Source organism: Eleginops maclovinus, chromosome 4 (assembly GCF_036324505.1).
Source record: "Eleginops maclovinus isolate JMC-PN-2008 ecotype Puerto Natales chromosome 4, JC_Emac_rtc_rv5, whole genome shotgun sequence".
Classification (NCBI taxonomy): Eukaryota; Metazoa; Chordata; class Actinopteri; order Perciformes; family Eleginopidae; genus Eleginops; species Eleginops maclovinus.
This window is the reverse complement of record NC_086352.1, coordinates 26,165,328-26,184,262: the sequence shown is the minus strand read 5'-3', so window position 1 is coordinate 26,184,262 and position 18,935 is coordinate 26,165,328. Positions and strand designations below refer to the sequence as shown.

General features: G+C 37.6%; 2 protein-coding genes across 3 annotated transcripts in view; both read left to right on the top strand.

The window, feature by feature from the left end:
* apip (APAF1 interacting protein) overlaps positions 1 to 18,935 on the top strand; it is a 162,660-nt gene that overhangs the window by 124,262 nt on the left and 19,463 nt on the right. The window lies entirely within an intron of this gene.
* Positions 248 to 18,852, top strand: LOC134863129 (excitatory amino acid transporter 2-like). 2 transcript variants are annotated; one of them, XM_063881429.1, is made up of 11 exons: positions 248 to 463; positions 8,981 to 9,120; positions 10,815 to 10,967; positions 11,646 to 11,896; positions 11,992 to 12,100; positions 12,395 to 12,521; positions 12,699 to 12,932; positions 13,590 to 13,784; positions 14,106 to 14,240; positions 15,026 to 15,233; positions 16,283 to 18,852. In XM_063881429.1, exons 2-11 carry the CDS (start codon positions 8,991 to 8,993, stop codon positions 16,352 to 16,354), a joined length of 1,614 nt encoding a protein of 537 aa, XP_063737499.1. In that variant the 5' UTR covers positions 248 to 463; positions 8,981 to 8,990; the 3' UTR covers positions 16,355 to 18,852. The 2 variants fall into 2 exon arrangements, with proteins under 2 accessions (XP_063737499.1, XP_063737500.1); XM_063881430.1 differs by lacking the exon at positions 248 to 463 and adding an exon at positions 6,959 to 7,196.

Genomic DNA, 18,935 nt, shown 5'->3' with positions numbered 1-18,935 from the left:
AAAATGTATTGTAAATAGTAATACATTATCAACCTTTTATAGTTTATGCATTTGAATTGGAATTATGGGCTCTGGCCTTTAAATAGCAGTGGTCTACATTTTTTGTGTTTGATGTCAAAATACAAAAAATGGGGGGAAAGTGAATTCATCTATTATCCTTTAGCTGAGAGGACACCCTACCCACACCTGAGAGCAAGCACTGACCTCTCATCTCAAATCCCCACCGTTTGCTGTACATTAGTGTGTACACTGTGCATGTGCAGGGTGTTAACACATCACTGAGGGGAGGTGGACAGGATTTGTTTATCTTAGAATGTGAGAGGACGAACCTGCTGCAACACCTGTAATATTTCTCTCCTAAAATTTTTCAAATCTTAATGCTTCTTTAATTTTACCCAAACTTGAGGGACATTTACTCCAATTCGGAGAGCCCACACTTTTGACGAAGACAAGACTTCCACAGGTGAGCAGTTTTTATTGAAAGATGCACTAATGACAATCCTTCCTTACAATAACATTAGTACATGCAACTTAATAGAAAACAGGTTATTAACAGTAATGAAAATGTAAAGGAAAACAACATAGCCTGCAATTTTTTCTCAGGGTGACCTATGCTTTATCCTCTCTCCGTCATTCAGCATGTTGATGCTCCTCGTACTTAAGATGGTGGCTTGGTTAGACAAACTGTATAACATTCAGCTAATGTATTAGTGAGGATTTGTTACAATTGTTCTAGTGCTGTGACCTAATTCTGTGAACACCTGATTGTCATGGTTGGTGCCGCTCTTGTTTGTATTCTTACTCCTACTCCTGACTGAATGGTTGTTTGTAGGTCAACTCAGGATACTGGCGAGATGCCTTGAGTGAAAATCATCAGTGTGCAAAGTCTTGAAAATAAGCTATATGCCTAAAATGATAGAAGCACACAAAGTGTTAGTGAATTTAAAGATGAAGGACTCTACATCTCTGAACAGGAACAACTGCATTTTATGTAAGCGACAGTCTCTTAAAGCAATGCCAAACTACTGGCCCTGGGCCCCGTGTGCATCATTAGAGATATGACGCTCTTTGAGATTCACTCCCACCACACTTCCCGAACTTGAGACAACTGCAAGTAGATGAACTTCAAAAGAAAAGCCCAAAGGGTAACGCTGTAAATCAAGTTGAATTAACTAGATGGGTCACGCCACAGACAGTTTCTTTTTTTTTTTCATGCTTTGTTGTTGGGGAATTCATCAACATACATAACCACAACAACCTAAAATAAATAAAAATTCACAATTCAACCGTGTTCAAGGAACACACCTTCCAAGATGTACAGTGGACCCTTTTAATGTTTTGTTTTATTCCCTTGGAATAATTTGGCATTTTCTATTTTTACACATTTCAAGAGAAATGTACTCGAGTGATATTAAACATATTTTAAATGTTTTAGGTAAGTGCATTATTATAACATATAATTTGAGACTTTAAAATAAGTAACCTGAAGATATTTCCTGTCTGAACTCACTTAATAATGTCACTCATTTCATTATATATTTTCCCTGGAATGATTCCCATAAATAATGAAAAACCATTTTAACCATTTCAAAATATCATATGATATTTAAATCTTGCTTACAACATACAATATTTGTTAAGGATCCTTATGTCTCATTGCCTCAGATGAAAAGTACTTAAACACCTGGAAATTGCTAACGGAGATGCACCCAAAACATTGTATACATTCTAAACAAAGAGGACAGTTTTTATTTAATTAGTTTTCAATTATTTTTGTTATTTCTTTCTATAATCCAATTGAACTGCGCACACTTACAGTGAAAACATTCATTCTCTCAGAGGTCCTGTCTCAGCTTCCCAACATGGTTATCAACACTCAACAACCCATTTGGTAAACCTGGATGCAGTTGGGCCTAGCCTACTAACTAACAAGACACAACATGTAAACAAGATTTGGTAGATGATGGAATGTGGGAGATGTTGAAATATGGGAAATGTTGAAATATGGGAAATGTTGAAATATGGATGTTTTGGATCAATGGTTCCTTGTTCCCACTGCTTCCTGCGAAATATGGCGAAAGAATTTCTGGAACAAGCTTATCTAATAGACAAAGAAAGAAATACATCAATCCTCCCACATGAGAGTGGGTTATCCTAGCTGCATGAATTTACCTCCCTCTGTGTAAGAAGGGACACCGATACTCTGTGAAATGAGTTAAAACGACATTTCCTTTCCAACTTCACTCTCAAGTGGAGGGCCTGATGGCAGAGCAAGTCAAGAGCTCCTTATCCATCTGAAATGTTTTAATTGTACATTTCAAGTAAGAGCAGTTTACTCTCATCATCATGAGCTGGTGCAGAACTCAGTCTCCAATTCAATCGACACATCTTACGAGAGAGATGTAATTAAAATCATCAGTGTAGCAGGATCATCAGCCGTGAATCATGCATCTTAGGCCAGTGACAACACTCGCTGTATGCCGTCTTTTTTAGGTAGGTTCTGCATTTTTGCATACATTGTACAACATTTTTAAGAGACTCTAAAATGCTAGAATTATTTTTATTCAATTCACATTTTAATTTACAGTTGGACCTAAAAGTCTGATCCAAAACCTGGCTCATGTAAACCCAAAACTTTTTACAGTATACCCCAGAGGGAACGTACAGGACTGAAGTGTGTTTAATGCAGAAGTGCCTCATTTTAACATTGTCCATAATATCCAGCAAGGTACCGCTCCACTGATTGGAACAAGGAGGCCCAATGTTCGGAGGTCCATGAGAAAAAAATTCTACCTCTCACTTGTTTTATTACCTTTAAAAAACATGTTCCTTATTAGTTTATGGTGTTAATCAGAATCAGAATACCTTTTAACCTTCCCACAGAGTGGACATTTACATTGTTACAGCAAAAGTGACGATAGAGACAAAACAACACGATTAGGGCATGAGAACAATATTGAAATAATAACAAAATTAATTTTGTTCTCCAATTTGCATATTGCACACAAGTGTTATTGCACAACATTGGTGTCGTAGTCTTTGTTTCAAGTCTTTTTTTAGTACAGCACAATGTTAATTTTGTAAATGAGGGACCCATTTGGGATGAGGAATAGGAAAGAAAGCAGGTTATGCTTTACTACATGTCTACGTTATGACTGACTAGTCGTACAACAGAGTTATCTGTGTTGTCTGTATTGTAAGTGTTGTAAGTATTTCGAAGCATGTTTTCAGCTAATAACACATGTTGGTGGCCTAAGAACGGTTCAGCTTTCATTTTTGCTTAGCTAAACCTTCTTACATCATTCCTGGTCCCACAAATCCCAAACCCAGGCTCAAAACCATAGTCCACAAGCTGGTGATGTCACAGTGACTACATTTAATTGCTATACACATGTTGGTTGTTCTCTCTATAAAAAAATATTTTTGTCGTGTATTACTTCTAAGTGGTTCATTAAAAGAGATAAACCACTTTGAATTTCTGAAGTATTCTTCTGATTTTGGAAACCGCAGACCATAAAACATTTATATTACAGAATACCAATGAAAAATGTCATTAAGGCATATATTTGGCCTTAATAACGTTTTTCATTAGTTATTAATAGCAACTTTCAAAGTAATCGAAGTTCAGTTATGGTTTGGTCGAGATAATATCCATAAAAAGATGTTCTCCCTCTACATTTGATGGATATTCCTAAGCTTGCAGTGAATCATAGTTAACTGATCTGAAAGCATGAAATCCCTAAAAGCGAAGACAGTTTGACGTCTTAGCACCATCAGAAAAAGACCATTAATCCTTATTGTTTCTGGCCCATTGAATTATCACTATTTTACCGTCTCACTGACCCCAGGGTTGTAGTATCTTTAGACTAAATCACTGCAGTTAATGGACTTTTCACACTGACAGCCATTTGTCATCAACCATTCAAACATATTAAAGAACAGCAGATGGTGGACGATGAGAGTTGTATTCCTTGTTTCTACGTTTTTTTCGGGCCAGAGAGTTCCTTTAGTGGAGAAACAGAGGTGAAAGGGGGAGATAGAGGAGATGACATTGCCGGATATTTTCCGCAGGTTTGGGAGTCGAACCCATGTATTTGGCAGCCGGACACTGCGTATGGGCCACCAGCTCTAAGCGCCAAGGTATCCGGCAGAGCCAGGGTTGTATTATTTTCAACATTTACTTACAGTGTGTAGAAGGTGTGAACACTTATGAGGAAACAGTTACTTCGATGCTCTGATCAACCGCAGACATTTATTCTACACAATTTAAATCAGTCTTTCATATTAGTGTAGTTTTATTCATTCATTCAACTGTAGTCAGAGTAGAAAATGAATAAAGAAATCAATACAAATTTCTGCATTGTGAAGGCTGTTTCTATTATAATTATGGAGTTAGTTATAGATATGGTTCTTTAGTGATGACTGTCACAAGAGTTGTTTTTTAGGTCTTTAAAAAAATTTGTTTTTTAAACTTATTATTGGAGGCACACAATGACACTTTATGAGGAAGGGGAAAGTAAAAAAAAAGACAATGACTTAGTGAAAAACAAATCTTTAATTTAATCTGAAGGATGATATTTTGCTCAACATTTTCCAAAGCCTGTCCCCAAAAATCAATATTTTTTCCCTAAAAAACTTCAAAAGCACTCAATGGAGAATACTTACCTTCACCTTATTTGATTTTGCAGGGCATTGTTGATCTCTATGCTTGTGTGTGTGTGTGTGTGTGTGTGTGTGTGTGTGTGTGTGTGTGTGTGTGTGTGTGTGTGTGTGTGTGTGTGTGTGTGTGTGTGCGATGCGTGCGTGCTGGGAGAAAACTACTATTTATTTGAAATGTAATGGACAATGCAGTTTATTTATTTGGTTGCTAAAATGTGTTATATTTTGTAAAAGGCTTGGTTGTCCCTAAAGTGCTTATTTTGACCTGCAGTCACACCTTTGAATTATCAGTTAGAACGCTCTCATCATCTATTTTTGGGTATAAATGCTCCGGCTCCTAAACTGTAGTTAAAGGTCTTACGTCAAGTGAAAAAACTGGTTACATCGACTACTTATATCACCACATAAACAAAGAACCAGACAAATAAGACCATTATATAGTTACTTCTCTAAATATGTCACCATTGTGGACGGTTGTGGACATGTTCTCCGAGTGTGTCTGATCCATCTCAGTGTGTATGTGTGCTGGATTAGGATGGCTCAGAACAGATTAGTTAATTATAGACACCTGCTGTCTAAGCGTCGTGTGCGTTGTCAGGTGTTGCAGCATGAGATCGGCTTGGTGCTGAGGAAAGAAATGGAGGACCAAGATATGGAATTGCAAGGACAACATTTTTGCCATATGTTTTTAGATTGAATCATTTTTTCCTGATAGCTAAGCAATGGAAATCTTCACACACACTTCACAGATTTAATCTCTTACAAACTCACTTTCACCGAGCAAAAAGAGGTGAAGCGCCTATATCAGACAGCAGCTGTTTATGCTTTTAATGGTTGATCACTCTGTAATCAGACAGCTGGCATTCAATCATTTTTTGGTTATGAACAAGCATTTCTTTGATTCCCACTTCAAGAGATAAAGTATAACGTGGATGGTATAAGTTGTTTTACTGTTGCCCCATTTCAACATCTAAATTATAGCGGCGATAAGAATATCCATGTAAGAGGCCTTCCATCATCATGATTGACCTTTAAACAAAAAGTTGCTGTCTGAATTGAAGTCATAATGGATCTTATTTCCACACACACCTTATTATCAGTCCCCAGAGGAAGTCCCTTCCCCACATTAAAGAATAAATGCTGCCATGGCAACACAATCATGTACAATGTCACACTGTGAAGCTAAAAGAACAAATGGTCTCAGGAAGTGTTTAATCATACTGAGTCTGTCACTCAATGACTAAGCAGCTAACAGCTGCACCACTGCACCTATACCTCAAATCAAACCAAGATGGTGTGCTGGCAGAGCGGGCAGTATAAGGAAACACAGTTATACTATTGGATTACAACACAAAATGTATTCAAATAATCATTGTTTACCTATATTTGCCTTTATCCAAAATAAACAAGTCATCCCAAGCAATTGGATGTTCGTATAAGCTGAGGAGCAGACTGAAAAGCCTCATGCATGCTGAACAACTCCATTAAAATTGGTAGCAAATACACAATTGTATCCAAACATAGGCCATAATTGATCTCTGATTAAATACAAAAAAATGTGTTAAGGAAAATGTTGCAATCAGTTCTTCTGTTTTGCTCTCATTATCAACTTTTATTCTGCTAAATTTTTTCCCATTGAAGCCGTGTGTTGCTTAATTTGGAAATCATTGTTTGGTGGGAAGTTCATGCTTGACATTAATTGAGAACCTGACATCAATCCTACAATATTTATCTTTGCTGTCTCACATACTAATGGATCATGACACCATAACAAATACATAGCTTAGTTTGCAAGAAGATTAGTCATCCTTTTAAGACCATTGCATTTATGGACTGCACCCAATTCATTTTCAATTATCAGATAAACAGCACTCATGTGATCAGCTGTTACATGTTCCCTGACATTGATCCAAATCAGGAAAGCCACATGAAAACAAAAAGGTTATCATTGAAAAAACAGTACAGTATATGTTAAGCCAGGGTGGGAAAACTACAGGAAATGTATTCTGAAATGTATTTCACAAAGTTTTTGAATATCCCAGAACCAATTTGGTTAGTGAATTAAGAACAGTCAAACGAACAACCTTTTTTATACTCATTCAGAACCGAATGAGACTCTTTGGATATCCAAAGCAAAGTAATTGACTTTAGCTGGAAGAAAAGTAAACAAATAAACCAGGCAAAAGTCAGCAGCAGGGATTTTCACCTCCTTGCTAATCTTAGCTGGTTGACTCCACCCTTCGTGTCTACGAGACTCCTGTCAGACCTCTAGGATATTCAGTTTACCTTTACGCACCTCCGTGAGGCTAAATGAGCGGGTATCTGTGGTTGTGGATGTACTTTCAACTCTGAGGAAATATATTTCCATTTAAGTAGCGAAGAGCCCTTTATGTAGGGATAACATACTTTTTGGAGGTTCTGCCTGGATTTACTGATGCATGAATCATGCCTTCGTTAATTTCTTTCTCGAAGCGGATGGCTGTGTAGTAGCTCTCCACAAATACAATTTCAACCCAGAACAACATACTAAACAACTGGTAAGCATTATAAGTAGCACATCGTGATGTGGTAGTTGTTTATGTGAATAATCAATAAACATTGGCAGTGAAGAAGTGCCAACAAAATAATGTTCTTCAGCTCAGGTTAAGATGATGCAATAATATCCGTGGCCTTCTGTCCAGAAGTAGTTGCTATAATGGTATACTTCCATCAGTTTCTGTCTGTATAACTCCTCTGGTAGTATTTCAATAGAGGAAGTATGATCTTTTACTTAGTGATATTCAAAAACAGTGCATATACTCAGTCATTTACTGCCCTTTGACCTTTTGGCTTTAGCCTCTTCACCTTGAGTGTTTCTTTTTGCGTGACTTTTAATGGTAATAGCATCGAATTGCGAGCATTGGAAAATAGATAAGATTCTTATATGATGTTTGTCTTTTGTAAAGTGTGACTGACTAACATTGTTTATTAATTTAGTTTTATAAGACTTGTCAAAGGATTTAGGGCAATTAATTAGCTGATAAAAACAAAGAGAAAATGGTCTTGGAAACTGAAGTTTGGTATTTAAATATGTAATCTCCTGCATAACATTGGTCAGATGGGTGTTGGTGGCACCTTGACTTTTCCTGGGAAGCCCCTTTCCTGTTGCATAACTCAATCACTTGTGTGCTGGAGGTGCTACTTTTATCCTCTTTAAAAGGCTTAAGTCTCATTAATGCTAGAGCACAGTGTATCAGACAGGCGTGATTGACTTGGCAGTTGTTCTGTCCTCACATTTAGACAGAATGTTCCATATTTCCTATTATGCCTTTTAAATTCAACTATTGAACTATCTAATGTGCTATTGAATGAATATGGCTCTTGGAAGTACATTTTGTTTTCATAGCGCCTATATTTGAGGCTTTATTGCCGCCCTCTACTGTTTATTGTCATGAAGGGGAGTCCTTGTCACATGTCACTTCGTACAACTCCTTTGCCCACAGAAAGTTAAGTATTTTTTGTTGTTGTTGTGGTTGCTTCCAGCATTAATAATCCAGGTGTTAAAGTCATGAAGGTCGAGAGAATCCAAATGACACGAGCATTCACTGTTATGTAACTGTGCAAGTCTGTGCTTTACAGGGGATTTAAAAGCTGCACAGGGGAAAGCTGATCTTTAAGTCAAAGAGGCTTTACCGCAGACCACAACAAACCTGAGATACTTGGTGGTTCATTGAGATGATAAAGCAGTAAGATAAAGAGCTGGATTAAAGAGTGGTTTTGATTATTTTTCTGAAATGAAGTCACAGAAAGCATAAAGCCAAATCAAGGAACACATTACACAAAAACATACACATATCAAAAATGGATTTAAAAAAAAAAACTCAGAATACCTAAATTAACAAAAATGACTATGCACAGACAACCAGCAGAGGCAACAGAAGCAAAGGGGAGGATATGAGTAACAGCTGGTGTTCTGTTTATTCAAATTGAGTAAAACTGTAATAATTAGTTTCATATGCAGATGAAAACAGGCTATTTATTGATTCTGGATTCTGGGATTCCAGTTGCTAATTATGAGAGACCATCTGCAAAACTTTTACAACGTTGCATGCACAGGATCCAAATTTTAATGGAATTTAATAACGGGTTCAAGAGCCATCATTAACTACCTAATGACACAATTGAACAGGCTTTTGAAATAATAACCTTGCATGCAATATTTTGAGTGCACTTTTGCACCTTTTATTAGAGATCTTTTCATTTCTCCTCAGATTGGAATCACCAACACAGTGTGTTTGCTGTAATTATTGTACTTATTTATACCCACTTTTCTTTCTTTCAGTGCCAACAAAATGCAGAAGCAAGTGGAGGTCAGGATGGGTGAAAGCCACCTGGAGCCCATAGTCGAGACTCCTGACAGTATATGTAGCTCTATATGTGATAAAATCATGAAGAACATGGTTCTCACTCTCACAATCCTGGGTACGTATATATCTTGTCCAGCTATTTACATCTACAATCTATCCTATGTATGGAGCCTTTCCCAAGATGTATTATACACTGTCTGGCCAAAAAAAAGGTCACACACTCTACTCTACGATTACGGCACGCATTCGCTGTGGCATCGTTTTCACAAGCTTCTGCAATGTCACAACATTTATTTCTGTCTTGCATAAATTTTTCGCCAAAATATTGTATTGATGACAGGAGATTCGGACCACTGCGCAAAGTCTTCTCCAGCACATCTCAAAGATTCTCAATCGGGTTCAGGTCTGGACTCTGTGTTGGCCAATCAATGTGTGAAAATGATGTCTCCCTGAACCACTCTCACAATTTGAGCCTGATGGATCCTGGCATTGTCATCTTGGAACATGCCCGTGCCCTCAGAGAAGAAAAAATCCATTGATGGAATAACCTGATCATTCAGTATATTCAGGTAGTCAGCTGACCTCATTCTTTGGGCACATAACGTTGCTGAACCTAGACCAGACCAACTGCAGCAACCCCAGATCATAGCACTGCCCCCACAGGCTTGTGACCTTTTTTTTGGCTGGGCGGTGTATTATACCAGATGTACATTCTGGATGGGTTATCAGACCATCACTACACTAAAACAGACTCTGTATTCAGTGGGCATTAAGCCTCAGTGACAATTCACCCAGAGACGCACATGGAAAACATACAAACAAATCTCAGGAAGGCACCAGTCTTTTCCTTGCTTAGAGGCAATAGTACTAACCACTGAGCCACTGTTGGTCCCCTGCGTGAGGTCATACACTTTACCAAATACTTTTTAATATAAATGGATCACAGTGTCTTTCTTTAAGTTCAAAGAAGTCCAGCGAATAGCAGGGTTTTATTCATCACATATGTGTGTATGAAAACGTGCCAGTCTCTCGCCCAACATGACAAAAAGTGATTATCGTAGGTATGCTTAAAGTATAATCTGGTTTCTTGTTTCCTGGGAAAAAAAAGAAAATCCGGAATGACAAGTTCAGAACTCGGGGGCGTATTCTTGCTTCCATTGAAACGCTATTACGGCATACCATTGTGATGTATCAGCGTCTCAACTTTGCCAGCACTGTTGATGGTTTTGGATCTTGGCTTGGCTTAGTTCTTGCATGTATGTCTCTCTGTTTGGAGCACCACACATGATAAGTGTTATTTTTCTACTTTAAATAGCAATCGATATCTCTGACAATTCCTTCCCAAACTCAGTCTTTTACAAGGAAATACTTAAATGTTTGGAATAAAATGGGACTTTGACAGCAGTTTCATGGGACCTGTTTGGTTTATATTGAATTTAATTTACACCGTACGGAATTTAATTTATTAAAACTAATATCAGGGGCTAATTATGTGGCCGGAATATCAGCTAATTGTACAGAGAAAAAGATGTTATCTTAATCGCTTTTTTTGATTCACTGAAGTAAAAGGGAAAACATTTAGATCAGTTATATTTTTACACTTTTTTACAGACCTTATGAGGTTAAAAGTTGTATTATAACACAAATATTAAAGGTCACAGCATACCTTGTATTGTTACTTTAAAACTCTCAAGAGCACAAGGTGTTGTATTTATGAGAAAGATAAAATCCTTCTGCGTTCATAGTTAGTATGTTGTGACTCATAGTCTGCTTTCTTTGTGTTTGATGTGTGTTTTCTCGCCGGCTCAGGTGTGTTTCTGGGCTCCATTTCTGGAATGCTGCTGCGGCACATATCGCCTCTCCCGCCTGATGTCATTATGATCATCGCCTTCCCTGGAGAGATCCTAATGAGAATGCTGAAGATGCTTATTTTGCCTCTTGTTGTTTCCAGTCTGGTCACAGGTGGGTGAGGTACAGTAGCTGCTGCACATTTTCTGCTCAATTAGCTGACAACTGTCCTGAAATGAGGTTGCATGGTACAACCTGTTGAGAGTTCAGTTGCAACAGGAGAAACACAAGAGTCCGCAGGTGATGTGATGGATTTTATGTATTAACAATACCTGTACTTATTGCAACAAAAATTAAACAAAGACTCTTGTTTTGATCTACATTTTATAGACATAATTCATATTCTCTTACATATACTATTTAGGGGAAACGTGTAACCTCTAAAATACGCATCTATGCAGATTAAAGCATACCATTATCATCAATTGGAACATAGGACTCACATAATGTGCAACACCTATCACCTCCATTGTCATCTGCTTATCCTGAGTCGGGTCAGAATTGTTTTTTTCAAATATATTTTGAGAATATGTCCTCATGGACAGAGCATCACAGCACTCCTCTAAATTAGTTTAGAATAATGGGTTGAGGCTTCACTGTTTAAATGCTGCAACCGGTCCGTGGAGCTAGTCAATAAAAACTGTGATGTTTAAATCAGAGTTTATTAAAAATAAACAGATCAATTATACAGTATAGAAATCATTTTAATATATTGACTTCAACAAAATCAGTTTAAGACATGATATATATATTTTAATATAAGTCACTTATATTGTTTCCCTGTGCCTACAGGACTTGCTGGTTTGGACGCTAAATCCAGCGGTCGCCTAGGCACTAGAGCCATGGTGTACTACATGTCGACAACTGTGATCGCTGCTGTTTTGGGAGTGATCCTGGTGCTGCTCATCCACCCAGGTAACCCCAAGATGAGGGCTGGTCTCGGGCAGGGAAAGAAGAACGACGAGGTGTCCAGCGTGGACGCCTTCTTTGATCTCATCCGAAACCTTTTCCCAGAAAACTTGGTGCAGGCCTGCTTTCAGCAGGTAGGAGTCTGGCAAGAATAAATTGCCCAACACATATTGTCTGATTCATATGTCAGTTGCTCCAACTGTGTATTCTTTCTTTGCTTCTTGTCCAGATCCAAACAGTAATCAGCAAAGTGCCAGTGCCCACTAACAGAACAAAAGCACCTCCACAGTTCACAGTTAAAAGGACGCTTCAGTTCAAGAGTGGGATGAACGTCTTGGGTAGGTTAAAAGTCTAAAGAACCACCTACTGCAGGACTGTAAATAAAAACAGTATTTAAAGTTTGTTAACATCCTTCACCAAAACAGAGCTAAAAACAAAACCTCCTTGGCAGATAAAACAACTCATTTCCAATTCATTTTTTCCCCTTATATTATATTTTTTGTATTATTGAAAACAAAGCAATTTACATTACCATACGACTTTCGAAGAGTGGTTAGCCCTCTTTCTTGGCTACTTATTATCTACAAGACACAGTGGTTCAAGACTTATTCAATATTGTCCTATTTTTATAGGTTTGATCGGATTCTTTGTCGCGTTTGGAGTTATTATGGGAAAAATGGGAGAAAAGGCCAAGTTGATGTTGGACTTTTTCAATGTCCTGAATGAGATTGTGATGAGGCTTGTTGGTGCCATTATGTGGTAAGTTGTCAAACCATTTCACTTTTTTAAAGTATTTGCTTGCATAAAAAATGTAAGAATATAGTGTGTGCCATCATTGAACAACCTTCATTTCAATATCAACACTAAAAATATTCCTCAAGAAATATAATCATATAATAGTATTCCTAAATCCAAACATCCTGTGTCTGTCTTCAGGTACTCCCCTTTTGGTATTGCCTGCCTCATCTGTGGAAAGATAATCTCCATTGCTGATTTGGAGGTGGTTGCGAGGCAGTTGGGGATGTACATGGTGACTGTGATAGTGGGGCTCATCATCCATGGAGGCATCTTCCTCCCGCTGATATATTTTGTGATAGTAAGAGAAAACCCCTGGACATTTTTCATGGGAATATTCCAAGCTTGGGTCACGGCACTTGGAACAGCATCCAGGTATGAGGGGATTCCTGTCTTCATTTATATACTCTAGGATTCACACTTTCTTACCCTGGTGAGCTCAGAGTGTGTAATTCAGGTTTCTTCTTTAGTGTGCTGCATGATTTCTGTGCTGTCAATACTCACATTGAGCTCTTTTCCTTCAGGGCCATATGATAAATAACAAAAGTAACCTTTATTCCAAATGACAATAAGTAGTCTTGCCAGCAACGGCTTCTAACTTTGCCTCTATGTGTGATAACTTGTGTTTTATTTATGACACACTCCCTTCCCTCCTGAGGTGAGCGCAGTTCTCTCAAGTTCTATGCTGCTCGCTGCTCCTCCATCTGTGGGAAACACTTAATAATTATCAGACAAAAACATACAAAACAACTGCTGAGTCCCAACTGCAGTTTTCTCTATGTGATGTGAAGTTAAATCTACCTAGTATAACTTATTTATTTGTGTGATTCATTGAAATGGTGGACCTATAATAGTCTATTTTAATCAATGAGTAAATAAGCAGAGTTGATTTATTTCAGTTTATATAAATGGTGTGACTGAATTTTAGCAGATTAAATTGGAATTGTGGTGTAAAATGTTCTAACTGAACCACATAACATGATGTTGATGACAATTACAACAAAGCATTTCATTCTGTTTGATTTTCCTCAGTGCTGGGACCTTGCCTGTCACGTTCCGATGCTTAGAGGAGAACCTAGGCATCGATAAGAGAGTAACTCGATTTGTACTCCCAGTTGGTGCCACCATCAACATGGATGGCACAGCACTTTATGAGGCTGTGGCTGCCATCTTCATTGCTCAGATGAACGGGATTAACCTCGATTGGGGCCAGATTATTACTGTCAGGTGAAAATGCGACTGCAAATACCACAGCACATTACCAAGGCAACATTTTGGCAACAAATCATCCACATTCTTCACTTCCTTGAATCTGATTAGCAAGATAGTTCTTTATCAATGCTTGTGAAACATGTGGACATCGAAATGTTTTCACTTAAGAAAATGAATTTTGGAAACATTACATTAAATGTAATAAAGATAATTGTCTTGATCTTGAATTTTTTTAGGAATACAGAAACTGCATGTTTAAAGTGGCAGTGGTATGTTGATGCTCTAGAGCCTGTGGTTTGTCCTACCTGCTGAGAGTTGGATTTGTTTTCTAATTAGCATGACAGCCACCCTGGCCAGTGTTGGAGCAGCCAGTATCCCGAGTGCTGGACTTGTGACCATGCTTCTGATCCTCACGGCGGTGGGGCTGCCCACTCAGGACATCAGCCTCCTGGTCGCTGTCGACTGGCTGCTGTGAGTTCAACATGAACACAAACACAATAATTAGAAAAAACATTCAAACACCATACACTTACATTCAGGCTTGAAAAACAAAGAGTACCCAAGTGCTTTATATTTTATACTCATTCAAGTGTAATCTAATGTTTGTACAATTTCTTTCTTTACACCCAAAACGATTACATAGAACATTCGAAAGGTATCATTCTCTCGGGGCTAAATAACAACGGTTACACATGGCATCTTCAAAGCATAACTTTAACTACCTGATTGTATACAATTTTCCAAACAGTCCAGTTGTCGCTTAGCATAAATTCTCACTTTTCTCATGCTTGCCTGTTTTTTTGGTAGCATCTTGCTTTTGGATGCTTTGCAATCATAAGGATTTAAATGGGTTCTAATTTTCTTAAGCTATTAACATCCTTTCACTTTTTTAGACAGTTGTGTGATTTCAGCATATCTTCAGGGAAGTTCATTCCATGTACACACTCACACAAATTATGGAGTATCGAGCTTTAGCACCATAGTCAAAACAGATGCACAGATTTAAATGAATTATTTAGGTTTTTGCTAGGGTGACTCATTAGAGAGTTAGCCTTGAGCATATTTTGCATGTGTATTTTGGTATGAAAAAAACTCTGGCTTTAATAAGTTTTATACATTTCTGTGATGATTTAGAAGCCTAACTAACAACATAACTAAAACATAGAAAAAAGAAGACATTTTTTATCGCTCCATGTCCCTTTATCTGTCATTTATCATTCACCTATATTTTAAACACAACTTTTCTCTTCATGCAGGGATCGTTTCCGTACCTCAGTCAATGTGGTCGGGGACTCCTATGGAGCGGGCATCGTGTACCACCTTTCCAAGCACGAGCTCGACCTTTACGACCAACAGGCCCGGATGGAGGAATTTGAGATGTCAAAGACACAATCCTTCTTTGAAAATAACACCAACCAGAATGTATACACACACCACAACTCAGTCTTGATAGACGACTGCAAGGTACATTTCACGTTAACGGACATAGAGACTTGTATGTAGAGAAACCTTCCCTGCTCTGTGTCTGTGTTCCCCTTTCTTTTCCTTTCTGTGTGTGTGTTTCTTTTTTTTTATACATCCGTGTAACGGTGTAAATAGTAGATGTTACATTTTCTTTGAAGAAAATGTTTTTGAATGGGGTGAAGAGCTAAATAAATATTTCCATATTTATTTATTCACCTGTAACTCATATGAAAAAGCAGTTTTTGTGGTACCAGGTTCAACAAAAGCAACGTTTGTTCTTTTGTATACTACACTTTTGTTTTTTTATAATATACAAAAACTCAGTTTTATTCTCATGAAACCCAAATGACAGTAAGCATCAACCATTCCTAATGTGTTGTCTTGTACACAATTAAATTTCACTTGCATTTTGTTGTGGTATGTTCTGATTTTATTAAGAAACTGTTGTTATTCATTTATTTTGGTCTACCTAATTGGACATGTATTTGTGGCAGCCCTGACCAAATTACAGTTTTCAATCATTGGCAATTTTTTTGGAAGAGTTTTTGTAGCCAGTGGTATACATAAAGACTGCTGTTTCACCATGTCTCATCCAAAGTGATGCATACATTCATGAACTGCCTATCAAATATATTTTTAGGAGAATTTCACTCAATTTTGTTGCTGTTTCATTGTTTGTGCAATGCAACTTTTGCATGCTGATGCTTAAGTTGCTGAAGTTGCTCTTTGATTATTGTAATTCGGTTGGGCGGAGAATCCATAAAATACATGGCCAACTCAGAAAACTATCCTTGTTTTAATATCATCTTGTTACCACATTGACATGTAAACAGCATCACTGCTTCATCGCATCAGTGTATGAGATCACATGTATTTCAATGTGTTGGATTCGACACAATTATTCCACCCTAAGGTCAATGGCCTGTAAATTAATGTAACGTAAATTGGCCTGAATGTAAAGACGCATGGCTTCTCTGCTCCCAACCATTGATGGTATAAATAACAGTGCCTTGGCCAAATAGTTAGATTTTCTCAATAATTGCTTACAGGTCGGCATGGGCAAAAATGGCAAGACTGGAGGGTTCTCTCTTGTTGAGGAGGGACCATGGAAATGCGAGTAAAGCAGATTCCAGATGCTGCCACGCCTTACCCTGAGTTCCAGCTTTTACTTTCAGCCGACACAACTTTAAAAATCAACAAAAAAAATCACATAGAAAAGAAGGGGGGAAAGGTTAGCAGAGTCAACTGTACCACAAGAACTTACTGTCGACCAGTCTTTTCCTTTCAGTTACCCATCAGGGTAGCTACTGGAGCAAACTACAGATGACTCAGCAACTTGTATTAGACACAAACTGTAAGGAACTGGTGCATTTCATTCACTTTGTAAAGAAGAATACATCATTCGATTGACTACACATTAATTGGTGCTGCTGCAATCCTCCAGTTCTGTCAACAAAAGAATTCTTCAACCTTGTGCAACATCTAATTTTTCATTTGTTTTGAAGCATTTTCTTTATAGCTTTAAGGGCAGAGCTATGAAACGTGGACGATGGCCTTGTTACCTTTAATACAAGGACCACTTAAGGTAAAATGCAAATGTTGGTGTTATTGACTCAGAACAAATGTACCAGAGCGGCATATCAGAGTCTGAGAGACTTGGTTACTGAATGGTTTTCAATATCAACTTCTATGTGTATTTTGTTTTCTCGTGAAATGTCCAAATCTGGACTTAAGGTTCAAAATAATGGGAACTGTGTTGATGAAAATAGAACATGAACTGAATGAAACAGTGCTTCTGGCATTATGAGTTAAGTAATGGTTCAACACAGCGTTACCTATGACTCTTTAACTTATGGGATTACTCCTTGATGTCACACACATGGCCAAGCCTAAGAAGCAAAGCTTAGGACTTAAAGCATAAGAGCAGAGGGTTTGACCTCTAAATGTGGCAACAAACAGCACAGGATGAGTTGCAGAGAGCTGTAAAGCAGAAATAGAAATGTATGTGAAGGGTGCCCTCACAGTTATTTATTTATTACTTTTTGTATATATGTTCTTTATGGGTGACGCACTGTGTTTCTGTTTTTAGTCAAGAAGTATGCCTGTGTACTTGAATTTCTGTTTGTGTGTGTTTCTGAGAGCAAGAGGAAGATTCTGAAGGAGAGGAAGTCGGAGGGTCAACAAGGGATAAAGGGCGGGTAGGGGGGTGTCTCTCAAACTCTCAGCAAGCCAGTGCATTGCTCTGTGTTTCATTTCAAACTGTTTATTTCTTTGCTTTATGACAACCTTGCCTTGACGATGTCAACTGCAGAGTGCAGTCAGTGTGATGACTAACAATTTTTGGATAACATTTATTAATATTAATTTCTTAAGAATATTGGGACACACATTTCAGTAGAAGAAGTTACGTTTTTCCACCTTACACACTGGATTTCCTCATAAGGTGTCAGTGCGTTATTGCACATTTTGATCAAAAGTGCAGATTTATATATAGATAACACGCTTGCGAATATGCATAGAGTTGAATAGCTGTGGTCATGTCTGTTTAGCAATGCACACTAAATTCTGCCTCCAGCACTCGCAGAAATCTGAAGCCGTAACAACAAGGTCATTGGTATCGGCTGAAAATGTTTTTGAGTTTGACTCGGTGTAGCAACTCGGTTCAAATTTAAAACAGGATCATTTATTTCTCTTTTCAGATAAGCGACAGCTTATATATTCATGTTTAAAGTGCCTCCTTGCACTTTGTGTATATATCATCTTTAGATAAAGTGTATAAATCAAATGTGTAGAATTTGACATTTCACGTCATGCATCAGAATGGTTTTTGCTATGCTAAACATTTCTATAAAGACTTTAACAATATTATTTAAAACAATGTAAGTACAATGTTAATTTTCCTTTTACGAGCCACTAGTGGTCACTATAGGTTATAAGCTTAGAGTTATTTATTTAGAAACAATGCATTCAATTTATCTGTTTCCAAAATATATAACTGATTTCTAAGGGACGGAAGCCCAATATTGCTATCCTCTTCAATCAGAGAATATTGCTTTTAAGTATTTAATGGTCATCAGCACATTCATTTAGTTTTGTGTTGGCAGCTATACAGTATGTCTCCATGCCGCTGTGACACCTTTGCAGGTCATCCTGTGTTTGGCTCAAGCACTTCCTTTCTCACAAATGGAAGGCTCTTCCTCAGAAATTATCATCATAGCCTGATTTATGTCAAAAACACATTATGTATTAATTTATCACTTCTGTTGCATTTGTTTCTGGGCCTTGATCTAAAAGTCCTTAGTTGACTGGCCTAGTGTAGCATGGTTTTCTATGTGAAAAGGTTCAATCGTTAGAAAACAAAACATGTATTTTCTATCTTCCTTTTTGATTTGATGCATACATTTTTCCAAGAACATATCCAACATTTCCCTTGTGTCTGACATTCATTGGGATGCAACATGTATTTTAAATTGGAATGAGCAGGATTGAATGCACTCGTACTAAATAAACTATAACAGAGCACAAACAATATTTGTCAGGCAAATGGACTGAAAGTGTGTACATGTTTTAATACCTGTGTGTAAATATTAATGGAAAAAAATAAATGTTTATTGATGAAGAGCTGTGGTTGTGTTTATTTGTAAAATAAAATGCAGTGTAATTCATCATATCAACATGCATTAACAACAGATGAAGTTTTAT